General features: G+C 41.7%; 1 protein-coding gene across 2 annotated transcripts in view; it reads right to left on the bottom strand.

The window, feature by feature from the left end:
• The window catches only part of AK4 (adenylate kinase 4), a 64,229-nt gene that overhangs the window by 5,417 nt on the left and 35,783 nt on the right, over nt 1–23,029 (bottom strand). For both annotated transcript variants that reach the window (XM_081143713.1, XM_081143714.1), the window contains exons 3-5: nt 22,440–22,559; nt 2,873–3,045; nt 940–1,058 (exon numbers count right to left, since the gene is read on the bottom strand). In XM_081143713.1, the coding sequence (XP_080999839.1) occupies nt 940–1,058; nt 2,873–3,045; nt 22,440–22,559 (412 nt within the window). The remainder of the gene's footprint in view (nt 1–939; nt 1,059–2,872; nt 3,046–22,439; nt 22,560–23,029) is intronic.

Raw genomic sequence — 23,029 nt, 5'->3', positions numbered from 1 at the left:
TATCAAAGAATAACATTATTCTTTGGGGATAATGCCAAATCTGCCTTACTACACACTTCTGAAAAGCTAACCATTGACAAAATTTGATATCCTAGACCCAAATTAGGATAATGACCATAAAATACAGAATGAGTCACCATGACCTGATCAGGAACCTCTGATCAAAGGCTTGCTAAATTATGTGGAGGCTACAAGGTCAGAAACAGATTAGAGCAGAGGCTATAAACTGCTGTCCTGAGTGCTGGACCCCATGTGGGTTTCATTCTGCCTATATGCTGTGAAAATTTTTTTAATTTGTCGCTAATATAAAAATTGGGATGTTTTTCCCACGCAAAGACCCAGATTTCTGCTTCTCTTGAAAAACAGGGATCATTGGACACACTGAGCCTGGGGGCCCCAGTGGTGATAATTGGCTGGAGCTGCCTAGAAGCCATACAGTTCCATTGTCACTCAACTGTCCCTGCACTCTTCCCCACCCCACCCCACCCCCTCACCTCCCAACAACCCCCCCCACCCTGCCCCCAAGGCTTGACACCCATTTCCAGCAGCATTCTGCAACTTATACTTTTAGCTTTTCTTTGTTAAACTCCCTCCAGACACATCGAGGCCAAAATTCCCTTCTAATCTTCTATCCAAATAAGATATTTATGTGTGGTAGTGTCAAAATGTAAAGCATTATCTCAGCTACTTAAAAAGAAAAATGAAAAAGTCTTCATGCAGTTTCCAACCAGACAGGGGTGGTCAGGTCTCAGAGCCTGTACTGGGCGTGATCTCCCACAAACAACTCCAGCATTTCATAGGACTTCTGCAGATGCACTGGGCTTTTAGGGTTTCTCTAGCTGAAAGAAACATCACCCCACCTCACCCCAAGGCCCTTCCCGGGAAGCGCCCCACCTCTCTTACTGGCCCACTGCCCTGAAAGCAATGAAGGGCACTCACTTGTATAATTCAATGACTGGCTTTGCCACGTCCTTGTACTGTCTTAGCCTGGCAGCAACTGCTTCCGGTTTATCATCCTCCTGCTGGACCAGCAGTTCACCAGTGACGTCATCAACCCCCTACAAATACCAGAGAAGCCAGTTAACGTGGGCAACAGTTGGGCCATTCCACAGGTAAACACTTTCCTGTGCAAAACCACGTGTGCACCTTTGATTCCTACCACGTAATGAGTTGGGCCTGGGTAACAACGGTAACAGTGAAGGCACTTGAAAAGAAACAGCACCCTTAACAGCATGTTAACCTCACTTTATGAGAGCTGACATTAAACCTTGATTAACTTCTCAGATCTTTCCAAATAGGTTCCTGTGCTGTTGATAAATGACACCTTCACGCAGTTTAAATGTCCATGCAGCCCCCCTCTGCCAACAAGACACTTTTAAACAGTGTCATTCTGGCCCTCTAAATATTCCAAAAACTGACTTGCTTTCGAAAGCCTGAGTTCTTAATATAGGAAATAAAATATTTCAAGGAACCAGCTGGTTTACTAATCTAGGAGAAGGTATTTCAGTCCTGTCTTCGATAACTTTCAAATTCTATCATGTAGCTTCTCTAAGAGTCATCTTACTCAGGTTATTTTACTAAATCAAATAACTTATATAAAGGTAAATTAAAATAGGCATGACTCATACACCCATGATAATCAGGAACAAACATCCTGAGAACTGAAAAATGGCAATTTTTTAAAAATCCTGATTTTTGATGTGTTTCAGGAACCATCCTTAAAAATAGCAAATTTGACACATCAGAATTTTGCCTCCCAAGTCTGTGGCTATTATGCACCAGGGGAGATAGTCAAAAGACATAAATCTGTCAAAAGGCAGGCTAGAGCAGAACCAAAAGGCTCAGGCAACTCAACTGGATAATCAGAAACTAGCTATAAATTTGAAACACACCAAAATTCCATTACAGCTCAGGGTCTTGGGTACATCACTTACACCGGTGATTTATTGGTGAGCCACATAATTACTACGTGTGTACTCCACGGCCATTACCTGACACCAGGAGCGATGGGGATGGGAGAGGCTCTCTATCACCTATATTCCCCTCTCATCTTTCTTCCTTTTGGCTGCAAAGCTCAGAAGTCATCTCTAGGGCTTCAGAGGACCAGCAAATACAGCTGCTTCCAGAAAAAGCAGGAGGGGGCTAGGGCAGCAGCAGCACCCTTCGGGGGGCGCTGCACCGCAGGGCGGGTTGGGTGGGCCCAGACAAGCACTTCCACTGCTGTCTTTGGAAGCAGCACTGTAACTGCAGGTGTTCTTTTGGGAAACCAAGTCTTTGGAAAGCAAGTCACTGTTAAAGCTTCTCAAGTGTTATGAGAATCTTTGCAAAAGCAGGTCTAGGCAGGGTCCAAATGCAAACCGTGTGTGTTGAACTTCAGTGCATATTCAGAACCCCCTTTTCTCCCCCACCCATTTTCACCCCCTCTACCAGTTTACTGGGATGGAAAGGAGAAAGAGATCTAATAAAGAAATTCCAGAACTACTTACATTTTAAAAAGAAGACTTCAATAGGAGACTAGTGCTCAGCCCAAATGAGCAAGACCCATTGGAACTTTACTGAACCTATGGCACCCAGGAGCTAGGGAAGGCATCCTGAACAGTCACGGCTAGGTTGCTTTCTTAAAAGACTATTAATATTTCATATTCCTAATAAACATGAGAGTACCATTTTTTCCCAAAATCCCATCCAGCTATCAGTGTTATAAACTTTAATTTACATTCCTTAACTACTAGTGAATGAGCATTTTAAATATTTGTTGGCTATGTATATTTGCTCATTTTTGAACAGTCTCTTCATATCTTTTACCCACTTTTCAACTAAAATGTTTTGCCTCTTTCTTGTTAGCTTGTGAGAGTACTTTGTATATTCTTACATGTACAAGAGGTGGATTGAAGTCCAGGTTATACACCCTCCCGCTAGGGGGGTGAATCCAACGCCGGCTGAGACGATCTTTGAGTGTTTCGAATGGAATGTTCAGAGTGATGACTAGATCCAGGTCACAGATTCTGTCCAGGGCTTCAGCCTGAACTAATGTCCTAGGAAAACCTAAATGCCAAACACAAAACACAACAAATGCAAGGCACTTTTCAATTCCAATTAGTCACTGAAATATTATCTACCCCCACAATTTAATATGATTAGAAAATAAGCTACTATAGAGTGTGGTTCCAGCATTTGGAATACTCAAAGAGTAAGGAGTCACATGATAAAAGTAGAAAATGCACTAAACTAAAAATCACTAGACTACTAGTCCCAGCTCCAGTTTGGCTCTCCTCTTAACTACCTGTGTGACCTTGGGTAAGTTAGATCACCTCCAGTTCCTCTTCTGTTAAAGAAGTGAAGGGTCAAACTTACATTGTGCCCTTTGAGCTCTAAAAGTTTATATTATTCTTAGTTACCACCAAAAATGTGTGTGTGTTTGTATGTATGGGTGTGTGCACAATTAAAGTAGGATCTTTCACTCAGGCTTCATTTGAGTCTGCACCTTAACAAGGTGGGCAAAAGCCCAATCTCAAAAAGAACTGGTGCTTTTAAAGCTATTTGGATACTGCAAAATTTATAAACTCAGCCTGGTTTTCCACACATGAGAAAATAAATAACAAAACCGAATTTGGACTCATGAGCATCTCTTATTTTCTTTAAGTGTAAACTCTGGGTGACCTCGGGAGTTACATGACTCCAAATCATGTTTTTTTCCCAGAGATTGACCTAATTTAAATGTAACTCGAGGTTTGGCTCTCTACCATGTGCCTGACCCAAGGTATACACACGTTCCCACTAGACAAAAGGGTTGCTCCAGCATTACAGATAGCATCAGAAGAAACTGCTTTCGCATTCTCATAGCCGTCCTCTTTTGATCCAGCTTGCATTCAGGCTGGTTTCAAGAGAGACACTCAACAGAGACATTGGTATTTCTGATCTTGTCATCCAGGCTCTTGTGCCAACAGCCACCCAACCACCCTTCCTCCCACACTGACTCTGGCTAAGCATCTCCCTCCTATGAAGGCACCCACACGTTGGGAAATTGTGCTGGAAAGTATGCTCATGGCAGCTTTCTTTTGCAATGAAAAGATGGGTGATTCCTTTCTACTCTTCTACACTTTCTAATTTTTTCTAATTGAGCATATAGTATTTTCAGAATGGAAAAAAATGTTGACTTTAAATAAAGAAATGCTGACTACTAGAATTTTTCAAATCTCAGCATAATTTCTATTAGATCCAGTTATGACTACTTGACATTTGGGGAAGTGAAAGGTCAAGTTGTATTGGCCCAAATCAAGTACACCATGGAAACCTTGGCCTTAGCCTTGGAAGGTAGCAATGCCTGGCATGCAGAGGGCAAACATTTGAATGTAACACTAGGGTAGTTTTCTTCCAGTTTTCCATTTAGTGACCATATTTATTTGACCAGTCTGCCTTATTTTAAAATCCTAACTTAATTCCATGAAATTATACGACTCTTTTGAGCTCTGTAAACTCAGTATGAAACCTTCTTTCTATTATGGAATGGCTTGATTGCTTTAATATCAATTTATTATGCAACTTCTCTTTTGATTATTAAATTTAAAAACAAACTGAATTTTATAATTGGGGCTAAACAGCACCTGGGTGTATTCTTGAGCCCCAAATGTATGATAGCTACCAGGCAGATAACAATGTGATGCTCTGGGTTGCCAAGGAGCAAGATTTGGAACCCATGAAGGCCATCAGGGCTCAGTTCAATCTATGGCTACATACACTAGAGGGTGGGGAAGGAGTCTCAGAAGAGTCCAGGTAAAACCATGCCTCCTTTATCTTTCCCATCAAATACCTTTATAATACTACATACTCCCTCAACCAGATCCTTTCCTCTGCCTCCCTTCCCCAACAGCTCACTAGATCCAAATGGGGATGGTAGAGAGAGGACACTGGGAGCAGACCTGGGCACTATACTGCCTTTTAGTTGACTTTAGACCTACTTCCTCTACAATGCACCAGAGTCTGGCCTGGAAGATATGCTTTCTGATACGAGGATTTAAGTGTGTCTTACTCCCCATGTCCTCCTCTGGTACACTGCCTGGTGCATTCTACACTGAACCTCCAGCAAAGAGAGTGCAGTGAGCCTTCCACATGAAGGCACCCTCCCACTGATTGCCAGGCCAGGCCTTTCCATGCATAACCCATTCTTCACTGAATCTTCAAGATGACAACTGGAATAAGACAGGTTCCTGCAGCCAAAACCACCCAAAATCAATCTCTGTGCTCTTTCCTCAAATCCTTAAAAAAAAAAAAAAAAAAAAAAAGCCATTTTCTAAAGCAGTAGCCAATGACCCTGACTAGAGCACAGAAAGAAGATAACAGAACTTCCATTGTGTTATTTTTTGGTTTTGCTCATTCCTTTTAAGCTCCTATTTTGGAGGATCCATTTTATGAGATATATAGTAAAGTTGTCTGCACACATAATTTATACATAACTATCTACATATTGAAGATGAACACTCAACATTTTTACTGGTAAATGTGTGCGAAGAGTTTTAGAGGTCATGCCACTCGAGGCCTGAGTTCTCAGCCACAGGCCCTAGTCTTGTGCTCTAGCATTGGGAGCCACTACCCTAACAAGAAAACATTGTTCTTTATCCTTTGGACAGAGGCTGAGAGCTGAAAATAGTAGTCGGAAAGAATAGGGAGCTGTAAACGAGAACACAACAGTGCTGGCTGGTTTGACTCAGTGGTTAGAGCGTCAGCCTGGAGACGGAAGGGTCCCGGGTTCAATTCCAGCCAAGGGCGTGTACCCCAGTTGCAGGCTCGATCCCCGGCCCCGGTGGGGATGTGTCTCTCTCACATTGACGTTTCTCTCTCTCTCCTTTCTACTCTCTCTGAAAAAGCAACGGAAAAAATATCCTCAGGTGAGGATTAAAAATAATAATAAATAAAATAAAAGCGAACATAACAGTTCTTCCAACAAATAAAAGCTCAAAAATTACTCTTAGCTAGGGTTCCCTTGTCTAACAAGGTTGCAAGCCCATCTGCTCAGCTTCCCAAATGTTTCTTAACTCTGGGGCCCTCTAGAGGAATGGGTGTGAAATGCAACTGTGTACAAAATTAGCTGAACTCAGAATGAATGGATTTCAAAAACATTTTGGGTAGTCCCTACCTACTGGGCTCTCGCATTCAGAACTGCTAAGGACCAAAGAGAATAGTTAATTCTGGTGGCTTAGGGGTCTTCTGTTAGGACAATGGCTCTTATCATGTCCTTCCAACCTCAAAATAGGTTAAAGTGAAAAGAACCATGAAAAATACAGAAGTCTAAGGAAAGTTAAAATGAAAGAGTTAGTTTTAAGATGTTAATATTGTTGGAATGCAACCATTTCAATAGTTTAGAACAGAAATTTTCAACCAGTGTGCTGCAAGAATTTTTAAAACATGCAATACCTGAGTATTTAGTCGGGGTAGTGACCTCTTTTCCCTTAGATTGTCAAATAAAGGAGAAATGACAACAGCCAACACAACAATAGCCATCCAGTGTGAATGAATCAAAATTATACCTTTTTGTCAGATCGGCAAAAATATATTCTTTGGTGTTTCACAGAATTTTGGCAATTAGTTTATGTGTGCCATGAGATGAAAAGGGTAGAAAATCACTGGTTTAGAAGTATCAACAACAGAAATCAATCATTCCACAACTTCAAGGGTTCCCCAACCCTTTGATGGAGCACATCAAAACTATCAAGGACGATTTGAAGGAGAAAATAAAGGTTATGGGTGCCCAGATTCCATCCCAGGCTTCCTAGAATGCATCATCTAGTCACAGGATCAGGACTTAGGTATTTTTAAAAAATTATCCAGGTCATCCTAATATTTCCCCCTGATTGATAAAGAACCACCAAACATCTCAGTGACTGCAACAGTGGAAATATAGTATTAAGTACTTTTATCTGCCCCATTTTGGGGGGTAGGTTTCACACCACTTCTAAGCAGATACAAACCACTTCAAAGAATGGGTCCTCTTTATCTCTGTTCAAAGGAGGAGAACAGAGTAGGGAGATCCCAAATGGAGGCCTTTCTTTCCAGATTCAGTAAGCCCCTAACTCCAGTCACTTGTTTATCCCAGTCCTGTCCAGGGTCTTGTCTCTAAAGCTACTGTGGCAGGGGAGAAAATATGGTATATTGGTGAAAACAGTGGGCCAGAAGTCAAAGATCTGGGTGCCAGAGTTGCTGTTTCAAAAGTGAGGAAAAGCAGCCCTAAGCCAGACACACTCAGAACTCAGTATAACTGTTAGTTATGAGCACAAGCTTTGGAATCAAACACACCTCGATTTCAATACTGCCACCACTGTGAGAACTTCCACAAGTTCTGTCACCTCTCTCCTTAGTTTTCCCAGATACAAAACAAGGATGTATTACTTTGCTAGGAATGCCATAGCTAAGTACCACAGAACAGGTGGCTTATACAGCTAAAATTTATTTTCTCATAGTCCTGGAGGTCAGCAGTCTGAGATCAGTCTACTGGCAGGGTTGGTCTCTTGAGGCTTTTCTCCTTCCATTGCAGATGGTGATCATGTCCCTGTGTCATCCTTGGGTCTTTCCTCTATATACAACACATAAATTTGGAGAAATAAAACTCAGTTCATAAAGAAGGTGATGCCTATTTCATCAGGCAGCAGAGAGTTAAGAGACAATCCCTATATAATGTTTAAGACGCAAAGTGTTAGGGGCATAGTGAGTGCTCAGTAAGTGGCTGTGGTTGCTCTTGGTAGGGCCCTCCTAGACCTCAGCTGGTTTCCCAATTCAATCAAAAGGCAGCTGGAAGGAAAGGTCCCCAATTCACCAACTTGTCCATATTTAACTCCTTTTTTCAGAGACTTTCTAAGAATTTGGGAGTCGCTGGTACTCTGTGCTCTCTCTGCCACAATTACAGCTCAGCATTTCCAGTTAGTTACACAGACTCCGCATCCTGGTTGCCACCCGCTCACACGGGAGCTCAACACAGCTCGGAGCCTGGGCACAGTATAGCTGCTCTGCTCTGAGATTCCCACTCTGTGGGTTACCTGCTTGCCCCTTGCCCCTTCCATCACCTACTGCATTTTTTAATAGCAAAGCTTCTAAATCTACTTTCCTGATCCACTTTAATACCTTCCTTATTATGATAAACTTTCATTTGAATTTAAGTTGAATAGACTAGTAAATTAGCACAAAGACACAGCTTCCGAGGAACGAACTCACACCCAGGTCGTGTTAACTGTAAGAGAATGCAACTCAGAAAGGGGTGACTTGGCCGTCTTTTCTTCGCGTGAGCGCCCCGTTTCTAGAGGCATTCACACAGACACGGCAGCTCCGCCTGGGAGAAGCTGGACCGGACGGCTCTGAGCCCACCGTGCAATAGCAATTCAGCAAACCCAGGATAAAGGTAAGTGTGAGCTTTTATAGCTATAAGAATGGAAGGGGCAGCAGGGAGACAGAACGTCACCACCGCCATCAGCCAGCAGGGTGCTTTCACATCGGAGGATGAGCCTCCTTGATAACAGAAGAGACAAGAAAGCAGCATCCTAATGGGAGACCAGGTTTCCTTTAGGGCAGAAAGAGAGGACATTATGCCAAGAGCTAGAGAGCACGTGGAAGGAGGGTGGAGAAAAGTATAAGGGAAGGTTCCAGAGGGGACAGTGACAGAGTCAACAATCAGGGGGAAGGAGGAGGAGAGTCAGTAATAGAAAGATAAAAAATTTTTTAAAAGACATTGAGGGATAGCTTACCTTTCCATTAACAACCAAGCATCACAGGGATGAAAGGCACGTTTGAGACTGACTAGCCTCAAACAGCATAATTCTCAGGGCAGACGTGGTGTCCTAATCTCTGGATTTGTCACCAAGGCCCTGGGGATGGGCTGGGGCTCCCACTGAAGTTTGAAGTGAAATGTGTCACAGGTCTGGAGACAGGCTTTCTGTCACTTGGGTAAATAGTATTTGTTTGTCTATAAGACCTTTAAAATATGGAGATTCTTCGGCCTATGGATCCTAACTCCAAAGCTTCAGGGCACGCCGTATGAAAGGCGTCCTAAGAGGCAGGCGCTCCAGCTCCAGCATTCCTTGAACTGATTTCCATCAGTGTCTCAAATTGGGCTGTGCAAATCATGCAAGTAATTCAGGTATGATTTTCACATCAATCGACTGCCAAGAACAGAACGTCAGATAAGGTACAATCTGACCAGCACATTTTAAAACAATTTTTAGCACAGTGTCATTATCCAGCCATACATATTTTGAAAAATGAACATATTGTCAGAGGAGCATAGTATAAAGACTAATGGAAACCTATCAAGCAAGAATGTCCCTGTATCAGGACATGAGATGTTCATATTAACTTGGGGGAGAGGGATTATTTTGCTCTCGAATACATTTAGTTAGCATTTGCTGTCCACTGACCCAGGTTCTCTTCTAGAGAACTCCTCCTGGTATGAGACTAACTTCCTTGGTATTTTGAATTTCTAGGATATTGGGATTTGAAAGGAAACAAATTAGCAGATGTACCGAATGTTAAAACATGATCTGTGGAAATCTTGTAACAGAAAATCTTTATCTAAATAAGAATGGCCATTTCAATGCATATGTCAAGTATTTAAGTGCGTTCAGACTAAAAGATTATCTTCTCTTAAGTGATTTCAACTAGGCAGGCTTCGATTACATTGGTGGGCCCAGGGAGAACTTGCCACTCTAGCTGTGGGTATGTGTTCTTCTTTAAATGTGCTTGCTTGTAGCCTCTTTTAAAATTAGAAGCTCCTTGAGAGCTGGGGCTGTTTTTATTCCTGAAGCATCCAAGATACCCTCAGATTCCATGAGGATATTGTATTCCTGGTGGGCCGGGATTACTGACCCAGTGGACTAGATGCACACTCAAATTCTGTCAACAGGTGGCAGCATTAATAATTTTTCCTTTTAGAAAGAACTACAACCAAGTTCTGGTATGCTTTTATTTTTACTAAAAGTAATCCTCAAAGACATGCTTTCTAAATGACTAGCATATTCCAGCTTCCTTACATAGCCTATTCCGAATGAATATACCACATTAATTGTTGAGGAAGCCAGAAAACCCAATAGGCACAATAAAATAAAGATCCCATTTTAAACACCAAAAGTTTGTTTTCCTCCCTGTTAACTACACATGAGACTGTTTCATCACTTGATTTCTCACCAGGAGTATGGAAAACCTACCTCATGCTTCTATACCAGGCTATCCCTTTCCCTCGTCTCACAACCCAGCCTAGAAAAGCTTGCTCTGTCCTGTTGAATCAAACAGCCAATCTGCACTGGAACCTAAAATTTTATGTAGTTAACTTTCTCCCCAAATACGGCACGCTCTATCATAAATGATGGTGCCTACAGGTTGCGTTTTAGAAACCCGCACCCCTCAAAAAAGATTCACTAAGTGCAGGGAGATGTCACTAAGTTCCTGACTGGCATTGTGTTCCCAGCAGTGCTGGCCACTGGGCCTTGGCACCTGCTCCTCTCAGTCATGCCAAAAGCCTGAGGAGGGCAGCTGGTGCCCCAGCAACAAGCTGTAGTGGTGGAAGGGAACAGGGAATTAGGACACTTCTGTTTTTCTAATTTGGAGTGCATTCACTCCAGAGGAAGGGCACAGAGCCAGAGTCCACTGCCACATTCCCCAACAGAAAAGCAAGCCCTCCACTTGATGAAAATAAAACGGCATTTCTGAAGGGGAACATCCGCCTCTGATTGGCAGCTTGTGAAAAGGCCAGGCAACATCAGGCCCCTTTCCTACCTTCATTAAGAACGAAATTTTACCATTTGCAACAGAACGGATGGACCTAGAGGGTGTTATGCTAAGTGAAATAAACCAGCCAGAGAAAGACAAGTACCATGTAATTTCACTTATTTGAGGAATCTAAAGAACAAAATAAACGAACAAACAAAACAGAAACAGACTCATAGACTTGGAGAACAGACTGCTGGTTATCAGAGGGGAGGGAGTTGGGGGGCTGGGTGAAAAAGGTGAGGGGATTGAGAAGTACAGGTGGGTAGTTACAAAACAGTCATGGGGATGTAAAGTACAGCACAGGAAATATAGTCAGTAATATTGTAATAACTACATGGTGCCAGCTGAGTACTGGAAACATCGAGGGGAACACTTTGTAAAGTATCTGACTGTCTAACCACTATGCTGTACACCTGAAACTAGTACAAAATAATACTGAATGCAAACTGTAATTGAAAAAATAAAAAATAAGAAGATCTGGGGCCAACACAGAAGACAGCATCCATCTCTTTCCAGTTTGTTGAAAAAGCAAGAACCAAACTGCAAATGCAAGCCATGGTTCATCACAATCAATCGCTAAATGATTAACTGAAGTTGAAAGCAGGCAGTTCAGTTATTCTATTATTTCACAGTCCTCCCTAACCCAGAGGCATTCACACCATTCACGTCATCAACTAGAAGCCTCAATAGCAAGTTGAAAGTAATCACTATCAAAACCTATTTTACGAAGGCCTTTTTTCTCTCATCTTATAATTACCTTATCTGTTTACACAATATTTGCTTGGATGTGTATCTAAGACCTCCATGTTCCACTTCATCCCGTTTTTATTCACAGATGGTGAAAAAAATACGCAGCAGCTGTGCTCCAGATGTTGGCAAGCAGAGCTCCGGCTACACCATATCGCTTTGTGAGTTCCACATTTCCCACTATGCTGAGAGCCCTGGGACCCACTTCCTGCTCACCGAACCCTTCCTGGGACACTTGGAACGCCTCTCTACTATATCCTAGAGTTTAAGAGATTTGTAGTAAATGGGTCCTGCTTCAAGGAGCTTGTAGATAAGTGGTAAATGATTTTCAAACCTAGATATGCTATAATCACTATTTACTGATCCACGGAAATAGAAGAGATAGGTATTCCAGAAATTTTGGTTTTAAACCATATGGCTGCCTCTTCAAAGTGGCTTAGTGCAATAAAAGATGAATTCCTATGAGGTAGGCATTCCTGGGGAAATTTCTGAATGGCACTGAGATCCTCTGACGTCAGCATGATTTTTCCTGTTTAAGGATATAGATGAATACTAGCTCATAACCTTTGTTTTTAAACATGTAAAATCGTTGACCCATTTTCCCAGTAAGGGAAAGGCACAGTGCATTAAGGAAGGCTCTGTCGTCTGCAGCTTCCTTCCTTAGGGCCTCTTCTGTTTAAGAATTCTGCTTGCTTGCTCTTCAAACATAAGTCTCTATGAACAAATTAGGGGGAGACTGGTCCCACTGCATCTAAGTTAGCACAATAGGAGTTTATAAATAATTTCACCATAAGGCCCATATTTTTTGCTCCAAGCAAAACACACAGGCTGAGCATCCCCTACATAGGTTCAGTGACAGGCTGCAGGTGTGACCTCTCTATCATCGGGCATATATTTATCAGCCTTTTCTATTTGCCAAACACAGTTGCAGGTACTGGCAATACAGCCACGACCACAACAGAGGCTTTCGGAGGCCTACGTTGGGGGTGAGGGAATAAGGAAGGTGGCAGGCATCAAATATACAGATAAATATGTAATGTCACATGGTTATAAGGTAAGGAGGGCGCGGCATGGGCAGATAGGATGGTACATGAAGGACTCTCTGAGCTGACCATGTTTGAGTGGAGGTCTGAACGCAGCAATCCACGTGGGTATCTGCACGCGGAGTGCTGGAGGCAGAGGGCACAGTACATGCAAAGGCTCTGCAGCAGAGTGTGCATGGCATTTACAGGCAGAAAAATTACCAAGTAGCCACAGAATATAAACAAGGCCTTGCTCTTCCCTGCCCTCAAATAAAACGCCTGAACATGGCTGAAGGCAAAAGGAAACACAGGAAAAAAATTTAAACAAAATACGATAAAAACAAAGAATATTCAATATAATGTCCAATATAACTGGAATTCTTGAAACAGAAAAACTGAACAAATGAATAAAAAAGAGATAATACAGGAGAACTTCTCTAAAGGGAAAGAGCTGAAATGCAGATCAAAAGGACACACTGCATAAAGGAGGGGGGAAACATTGAGGGATTCTGTAAGAAGAAACAATTCTTCAGGAAGTTTATATATAGAAAAAAACCATATTCAAAAGAGGAGGGGGCAGTCAGACTGGCCTTAGGCTTCCACAGAGCAATAATTCAGGCCAGAAGAAGATGAAACAATGGCTACACAGTTCTGAAGGACACAAGGGCCACTCAAGAATATCACGGTCAGCCGAACTGTTGAGCAACAAAAAGACACTTTCAAACACGCAAACCCATGGAACATAGCACCGCACAAGCCCTCTGCAAGGAAGGAGGGAAAGAGAAAAGAAGGGAGGAAAACGTATCTTAAAAAATCCAGTCAATCAAGTGATGAATGGAAAAGTTGTGTCAGAAAGAGCAGCTTTATTCAGATAGAATTCATTACCACACAAATCATTCATTTAAAGTGCAGAATGCAAGGGTTTCTAGTATAGTCACAGACATATCACCAAGAGGTAAATCAGAATAAAATGAACAGAGAAGTAGTAGTACGGGGATGGGGGGAGGGGCCCTGCAGAAAATTCATTTAAATGTTTTAAATGTAAGACCAAAAAATGGGAAATAAAGAAAATTTATAATAAATATTAACAACAAAAGCGAACAAAAATTGGGATGAAGGGGAGCAGAGGTAGAAGGAAGTATATCAAGTATACAAGAGGTTACTGTTCACTATCAAGAAGCTATATGTATCTCCTGTCTAAATTTGAAATGTGAAAATTTTAAAAATATATGTCAATCTTCTAATGGCTTTTATAATCTTAAAGAGCTCCCACAGGAATTACTATCCCTGGTGATGAAGAAAGGATTACCTGAAATTCAGTAATAATTCCTTCAGGTTCACTTTAGCTTTAGCTGTTCAATTTGAGTAAAATTAAATATTTTTCAAAAGTATGTAAAGTATGATGCTGTTCTTCTGCATTTCTATCTGCACATGTTCATGGAGCAGTGTCTAGAATGATGGTCTTCCCTTGTTAACTGTGGGGAATCCTGGCTAGTGGGATTTTAGGTGCTTTGTTGTTTTTCATCTCCCCATATGGTTTGAATGTTTTACAGTGATCATGTTATCACTTTTATAAAAACACTGTAAATAAAGATAAAATTAAATACTCTGCATGTTCCCACACTACAGTCTATTTTTAACCCTAATCAACTTGTTCATCTTTCCAAAATCTGGATTTTCTTATTAGTGATAACAAAATCGACAGAGTTTTAGATTGTTTTGCCTTTACATGACCAGGTAAGGTTTAATGAAAGATGAGTGGTTTTATTTAATTATGTTTTCCCTGAGTGTACTTAATAAGGAGTGAATGTGATCATCCTCAATTATTGGAATAACAACACTTTTTAAGTTCGCAGCGGTTTATTATGGAAATGTGAAATTCTAACAAAAGCTTCACACTGATGATGATAATAGTACATATCTACCATTTGACCACCGGCTACATTCGAGACCTGCACTAGAAGTTTTACATTTGGTACCCAGTCCCTGCAAACCTATGCCAGGCATACTCCTACTTTATGGGTGAGAAAGGTGACTTTGTTCAAGACTACACAGAACAAGTATTTAGGCAGGCCTGACTCATGAGTTCATGCTTTTGCCACCACATTACCAATCTCTTAGTCCGGTGCTTTGTGCATACTAAGTGCACAGTAATTGTTTAATTTTAAACGAGCAAAGCATACCTCAGATGTTCTGGATGAAGCTTTGCAAGAAATTTTCTTAGTTTATCCAATTCCCAAGATACCCGTTTCATAAATTAGGGAAGCAGACTCTCCTAACACCTAAAATTAGGATTTGAAGAGAGTCTCATCCTGTATCTTTATAGACTTCCAATTGACTAGCAATAACAAATGGGATTAAGTGCAACTGAAAATGTATGACAAGACATGCCCCAAATATGGAGAAACCATAGTTCAATGTCTAAAGTTTATCTAAATAAAATGTTTTAAGCTAGTTGATTTTTAAACGTTGATAAGAAAGTTAAAAAGTAAGTTATTCACTCTTTCAAACTCAAAAGTTTTAAATTTTGTTTTCACTTCCAACGCATATTCAATATTAACTTTGACACTTATTCATGTCCCTGTTTTGAATTTCATGCTGTATTTAACTTTTGGCCCACCCACTATTCCAGCCTCATCCGCTCATATTTTCGACTCTAGGATTATCCAACTATTTATGGTTTCCAGAACATATCATGTTGTTTCATGTCTCTATACCTTTTGCACAGAATGTTCCCTCTATCTAAAATGTGCTTTATTCCCACTTTCAAAATTGAGCTGTTGGTGTCACCTTCTCCAAGAAGCCTTCCTAACAGCTGCATCTCTCCCAAGAGGGTCACAGCCACCTTCCTCTCTGTGCTACCTCTCATTTTTCGCTCCCTTGGCTAGTGCTCCCAAGATCCTGTACTGCAACTGTTTAGGTAGCATTGGCCCCTCCTGGACGGTGAGGGCAGCACATGTGCCCCCTCAGATGGACCAGTGCCAAGCACATCGGGACACACAAAAAATGTACACTCAATTCACTTTTTGATCTCTGAACCATGAGTTTTTCTAGGGTATGCTCAAATATCTGGATACATATGTTTTCCATATGGCCCTTACTGCTTACATATTAAAATCTAGTCATTCTTTGAAAAAACAAACCAAATAAAGTCAGGATTGTCTATGATAGTGTTCCTCATCCCAGAGGCAGCAGTCAGATCAATCAGAAGAAATCTACCAGAAACGGACATGGGTACAGGGTCTCAGGAGAGAATCCAACTTAGATATTCTTGAGCTCATATTGGCAAAATTGGTAAAAACCAAGTTCATATAGTTTGACTTTAGGTCAAATAAAAGACAACCCTCACTGCCTAGGGTTACTCAAAGGCTGAATCACCACTAGATTCAAATTCCAAGAGGACCAGGTCCTGCCCATTCTTTTGCTATGCTATGATGTCTGGGCAGTGCCTGGCACAAAACTGGTGCTCAATAAATAGTTGTAAGACGAAGTATAGATACCTAGAACCAAAAGAAATCTGCACAGTCACCTGGGACTACTAACAAAGGGGTTGTAAGATCTTTAATGGAATCAGCAGCCTACTATAAAGTCTGGACAGGCTATGCACTCTGGATAAGGTATGTCAGAGGATGAGCCTGGTGAGGCACCAAAGGTTTTGATCTTCCAACCTCTGCTCGGCAGACACAACTGCCCAGCACCCTAGCAGAGCCCTGCAAATTCTACGCCGCTCTCCATCCCCGAGGGGCCACGCCACTCGCTGCAGATCTTCCATTCAGGCTATCAGAGTACACGTCGCCGCCTTAACAATGACCTAGGATACAAAGGGGGCGGGGGGGGGTAAAAGAGGGTGTAGAGGGGATACGTGGTGATGGAAAAGAGATACAAAGGTTACCTGATAATATGACTTTCCAGTCATATGAGTACGATAGTCCATAAGCCTCTCACACACAGGCGTGCACACACAAGCACATGTCGGAGTGAGACAGAGTCTGATGCTTTTGTTTGTTTGTTCATTGACCTTCCAAACCTACCATACGTTTTATTCTTGAAACACAACACCCTGCATTCACAAGGGCAACAGAAAAACAACTGCTCTTGGAATTTCTTCAAAGATGTGATTCACGAGTTATGTGATCATTGGCCGTTTTTTTCGGTAGGCATATGTTGCCCAGTGGGATCTGACACTCTTTAGAGTATCTGATTCAGAAAGAAAAATATGGAGGGGATAAGGTCGGAGCAGTTATGTCTCAGTCCAGTGTAATAAAACACATTTGCAAAACCAGAACAAAATACTCCAGGTCCAGCAACTGTAGTGTGGTTTCCCGGCGCCCAACTTTATTTAGGTACCTAGGGCTCTGAGTGAACACGTACCCTGAAATAGCTCAGGTCTGAGCTCATTTAACCCTCAGGGAAAACAAACATACCCAAAACACTGCACACATTCAAGCAGCTCAGGCTTCTGCTTTAAAAAAAAATCCCAGAATTACCTACGGAAAGCACCAGAAAGCAACACTGCTCAGCACAAAACACACGGACCGTGTAACCATGGACCGAAGGACAACTCTCATTCTAAAGGTATCTTTATCGCCAATGAAAAGGCTTAAATTATATTCCACTTATAATTCCAAACTTTGAAGCTGCTTTCTGTGAAACCAAACTTGGGCAACAAATTTAAAATATTCTGATGCCTACACCTAAAATCATCTGGCAGACAATTCTGTTATATTTTGCTACCTGGAGATAAATTAGGACTCAGTTTAAGAACATACAGGTTTACTGTTCCAGTGCACAGGTTGGCATTCAAGTTTAGAAATGAAAGCATCTGACACCAACAAACCTCCTTGCTGGCCCACCTTATTGCCAGCCCTCTTTTAAAAAGTAAAGAATTTGTATTTGTTTTAAAGAGCTGGTTAGTATTCCCTAGTCACTGTTTCACCTTAAGATCACCTAACAAGCAGTAAATACCTTTTCTATGAGACTAAAAAACACATGGTTTTATAACAAATTTAGAAGTCTTGTGCATTACACTCCTCTGGTAGAATATTTTTCTTAAAAATTAAAGAAAACTATTTTTAAAATACTGCTCTCACACATTTAACTTCCAAGGAAATTAAAGAGAGGAAAAAAAGAGGGGGAAAAAACCTCACACATATATACACATATTAACGCATAAAAGAGTGTTTCTTACCCAACTGGAAAGTACACTGTGAAGGCGAGGTGGTGCAGAACTTTTTTAGCAAGGACATAGCTGACCAAACCACAGAACGCCACCAAGCCCATCCTCCAACCCCCTTGGTGTTCCCCTGGCTTACATCCACTGGCCTCGTTTCCACCCACCATTTGCCTCTCTATAGCCATATGGACCAAGATGATGCGTCATCTGTCATCCAGAATTTTCTCTCGACCTTCGCACACTCAGTCACCTTTCGCACACTCGACAGGCACATCCTTGGCAGAGCACGTGCCCTGCACCCAGGAGTTTAAGGCTGAACACAGAACACAGCATTTCTGACACTCCTCACTTTGCCAAATGGATTTATTCCAGAGCTTTAAAGAAAATCAAAACTGAAAAAGTGACCAGATGGGTGTTCAAGGAGAAACGTACAGACGAAGTCAGTTAGTAGACTGACGTACTTGATTAAAAACAGACCCTCGATACAGAAGAACTCTGATTATTCACCCTGAGAGAAAAAGTTATGGCAAAAGCAAAGCATCGAAAAGATACATAAAACACTCCATAACTGAAACTGACTTTCAGCTTCGCATAGCTAAATGGTTTTTTGTTTTGTTTTGTTTTTTGAATCCTGACCCAAGGATATTTTTTCCATTGATTTTTAGAAAGAGTGGAAGGGAAGGAGGGAGGGGGGAGAGGGAGCAGGTTAAGAGGGAAAGGGAGAGGGAGGGAGAGAGGGAGAGAAAGAGAAAGAAACACTGATGTGAGAGAAACACATTGATTAGTTGCCTCCCACATGTGTCCCAACCAGAGCCAGGGATCGAACCTGCAACCCCAGTAACTGCCCATGACCTGGAATTGAACCTTCAACACTTTGGTGCTCGGGCCAATGCTCTAACCCCTGAGACACACCAGCCAGGGCCATAGCTAAATGTTTTTTAAACTATTTTTGAACTTACTTCATGCAGTCACCAAGAAAAAAATTAAGACCTGTACATCGTACAAAACAACTAATAAACAGAATCTCATACGTAAATAGCACTTACTATATGCAAGCATTCTTCTGAGCACTTTGCATATATTCATTCTCTGGATCCTTACAAACCCTTTTCTAATCCCTGTTTTCCACGCAAAATAGGATGCACAGAGGTAAGGTATCTTGCCCAAGGTCACACACACACTGCCCGTAAGTGGCAGAGCTGAGATTCGAAACGGGCAGTCTGAAACTACCTGGGGTTAGTTATTACACTAACTACCTTCCCGAAAATGTGTAACATAGATGATCCCTCTTTGAAACAGATTTTTAAGTTTACTAAAAAAATTCACTTTATAAGTTGAGAAGCCTTACAATTAAAAAATTTAAACTCTGGAAGTTACCGTTAGGTGGTAGCAAAGCCAAAGTTTATCAGACATGGCAAATACCTACCCAAGAAGTATTGGAGGGTGAACTTTTGTGAGTTAAATGTGTAACATCTGGAGAAGTTAACCTGGCTGAAGAAATGTAGGCAAGGTGATGACAGTCAAGAAACTCAAAGGGCTTGGAAGACAATAAAAGAAAACCCAGGGCTGTGGTGCCCAACATCAGTCACAAGCCTGTTAATCCTGCTTGAGCTCTTCTCTCCCAAATGGTGTCTCCTTTCCATCACACTGCTATTGCTTAAATTCAGACCTTCAACATCCCTTGGTCCAACTATTCTACCAACGTCTTATTTGGCTTCTGGTCACCACCTCCTCCCCGCCCCAGCACCGGATCTCTCCTCTACGGCTAAGCAAACAGTCTTTCTGAGATACCAATCTATCTGATCGTGTCATGCTCCTACTTCATAACTCCTCAATGGTCCCTACAGCCAACAATTTCCAGTTCCACCATCTCTGTAGGAAATCAAATACCATCCACTCCAGGCTTTCCCTTGCACCTCCTGCCCGTGGGCCCAGGAAATACTAGGCTGTAATTAGTCTTAGCCAGTTCACAATGTCCCTCTGCTGGAAAAAATATGCCTTCCAATCGCTGTTCATCAACCTGCAGAATCTCTCTCTGTTCGTCTCTTTTTCAAAGTTGTTCCAATTCCTCCTCCCACCAACAGACCATAATTTTTTCCTTTATGTCCTCAGGGTACCATACATACATACTTCTATTATACTTCAGTAATTAATTTTTTACATGCCTGCCTCCCCTATGATGATATAGTCCCTTAAAGAGTAGAGACAATGTCTTACCATTTTATCAACAGCATTTAATAGTTTCTGGCACACAGAAAATAGTATAGTATTGCTTAATAAATAAACACATGCCTTCCACAAGCCCTTATAGCCTTTCTCTCCCCCCCCCCTTTTTTTTTGAAGGCTCTATGAGCCATACAGTTGTTTTTTAAAAATTTTTCGTTGTTGATTTTTAGAGAGATGGGGGGGGACGGGGGGGGAGAGAGAGAGAAACATCGACATGAGAGCGAACATGACTGGCTGCCTCCTGCATGCCTCCTACCAGAGATCGAGCCCGCAACCGGGTCATGTGCCCTGGCCTAGAACAGAATGAGCAACCTTTCAGTGCCAGGGAGGATGCCCGACCCACTGAGCCACACCCGGGAGAGCCAGCCTTTATCTTAACAAAAGTTTTCAATTCAGTCTACTGATTCCCTCCAGTCCTATGAGGACATGGTTCCACATTTTGTAAACGGAAGGTCTTCTAAAAAGATATGATCTACTTTATAGTTAACTTTTCAGAACACCTACAAAGTGAGGAACATATGTTGAATAGTAGTTCACAAAGAATGCTCCACAGAACAAAGCCTAGAGGCTCTCAGTGGGTGTTGGGAATGAGGTGGGAGATCTACGGTTAAATAAATTCAGAAAGGACCTCATGATGTCTCCTTCTGAAAGCCTTAAACCACATGATCATATTAAAGGTTTGGGAAAATCCTGAAGTAAAGGAAACTGGTTAACTTTGACACTCACTAACTCTGGGCAGGTAACCGAACCCTACTTTGCCTCAGTTTTCTCATCTGTTAAATGTGGACAATGGTACCCACTTTCATAGTTATGGCAGGGACTGGATGAGATAAGATCAAGTGTTCAAAACAATTCTTGACTTACAGTGAGTGTTAGCAATTTTTAATTTTAAACTGACATTTTTCTAAACATATTAGAACACAAAGTCTGTTTTCTGGTCTAGCCATGATAAACACTGCATGCCTCACCCTTTGAGAAACACTGATATAAAATAAATACTCCACCAGAGTAGTCATTTTGGAGATTCATGGCTCTAGACTTTAGGAGAAATTTAGGCGAGCTGATAGTTTAAATGTAGGACAATTCCTCTGGTTTCTCTGGGGCTGGCAAACAAGGTTTCAACTGTCACAGCTTCCGGAGGTTTCAGTTTTACCAAATTAAGGTAGAAATGAGCACCCTGTGTAAACTACAGAAAACTGCTCTGCAACAGAAAGAAGTTTGTTAGAGCTAAATCTCACTGTCGCAGTTTTTGTTCATAAAAAGAAGTATGCTCATCGTGTTTCTACTTTCTCTTTTTCAACATTCCTTTTTATGTTAATCCTCACCAAGGATATGTTTTCATTAATTTGAGAGTGAGAAGGAGGGAGAGAAACATCACTGTGAGAGAGAAACGTCAAGCGGTTGCCTCACAGCACCTCAGCGGGATCAAACCCGCACCTGGGTCCGTGCCCTGGCCAGGAACCTAGCCCACAGCCTCTCGGTGCATGGGATGGTGCTCCAGCCAAATGAGCCACACAGCCACGGCCGTCATATTTCTGTTTCCTTTGCACTAAGGAATCTTGCTATTTAGTAAAATGAAGAATCCACCCAGTCCAACTGTTTCCTTCAGTCATTCAAAAGATTTTATACAGGGCAAACGTAAAACTTGCTGAAGTGCAACGTTGTGCCACATTTTGCATGGGGGCATCTGTACCCATTTTCTTGAGTGAAATATCATAGTTGTCATCCAGGAATCCATAATGCCTAAAAGGTTTAGGAACCACTCAGTTTTTAAATCAGGTCCATGTATTGTTTAAATACATATTAAAAATCAAACTATCAAGGGTATCTACGGTGAAAGGTAAGTCTCCCAATCCTAATCCTTACCCAGAGTCAACCACTATTATCAGCTTTTTATATCTTTCCAAAGATAGCTTATGCATGTGTTTATAAGTATTTATAGTAATATTATACCATCCCTCCATTTTCACATAAATAATTCACGATATGCACCATACCACCACTAGCTTTGTTCACTTGGTAGTTTATTTTGAGATCCATCCATATTAACACACAAGTACAGGTTATTTGGTTAATGAACATACCAAAACTGAAGGCATCCTACGACAGATACTTAGGTTGTCACCAATGTCTTGCTATTTATAAATAATGCTGAAAATAAACATCCTTGAAGCTATACCTTTAGGCAAGAAATCCAGCATAGAATTGCTCAATTGAAAAGTATAAAGACTGCTAAACTACCCTCCGAGGGGTGCCCATTTTATACTCTCAACAACACTTATTTCTTACATACTCAATACAAGATTGTCAAATTTTCCCTTTGTTATCTGACCAGTGAAAAATAGTAACTCGTGGCTTCCGTTTGTGTGGCCTGTTATGAATGAAAGAACCTCTGATTTCAGAGGTTATCCTCACGACGACTTAGTCATGGCAACAAAAGGCATCATCAAAACTGGAACAATAACAGAATTCAGCTAAGGACAAACTATTTCCAGAACCCCAGCGTGCCCACAGGCCCCACTCACCGTCCAGCAGCCAGTGCTGACCCCGCCGGTTCTCCAGCTCCGACATCATCAGGCGCGTGATCACGTGGTCTGGAACCAAGAGCCCCTTCTCTATGTACTGCTTTGCCATATCACCAACTTCTGTCAGAGACAGGAGAAAGGCGACACTCAAAAAACAGCTTCCAAAAAACTAAAAGCTTACAAACTCTTTAATGACAGTTGCCTTCTCTCCCGTTCCTCCCGGCTGGTATGGGGGGAAAGGTTATAGGTAGATGTTTTTAGAGTGATGTTTTAAACACTGGCTTCAATAATGGTGGCACTGTCTCTCTTTTGTCTCCCCCCTCCCCCCAAAATTATAAAAGCAGCCCCTGAAGATATACACAGACAGAAATAAAAATAGAAGAAAATATAAATTAGACATAAAGTGAAAATAAGAATAGGAAACAACGCTGGAGTCCAGAGAGACGGTGGGACACAAAAGGCCGGGAAGGAAGCCCTGGCGACTTCCCGAAGGGGAGCCACAGGCTGGATGCTGAGACCCCCCAGTTTATGGTAACAAGGAAATGTGATCAACTACGCGGCTCACGGGACACAGACGACTGAAGGAAGCT

Source organism: Miniopterus schreibersii, assembly GCF_964146895.1.
Source record: "Miniopterus schreibersii genome assembly, chromosome: 8".
Classification (NCBI taxonomy): Eukaryota; Metazoa; Chordata; class Mammalia; order Chiroptera; family Miniopteridae; genus Miniopterus; species Miniopterus schreibersii.
The sequence above is the reverse complement of the archived record's forward strand: the minus strand, read 5'-3'. Positions and strand labels throughout refer to the sequence as shown.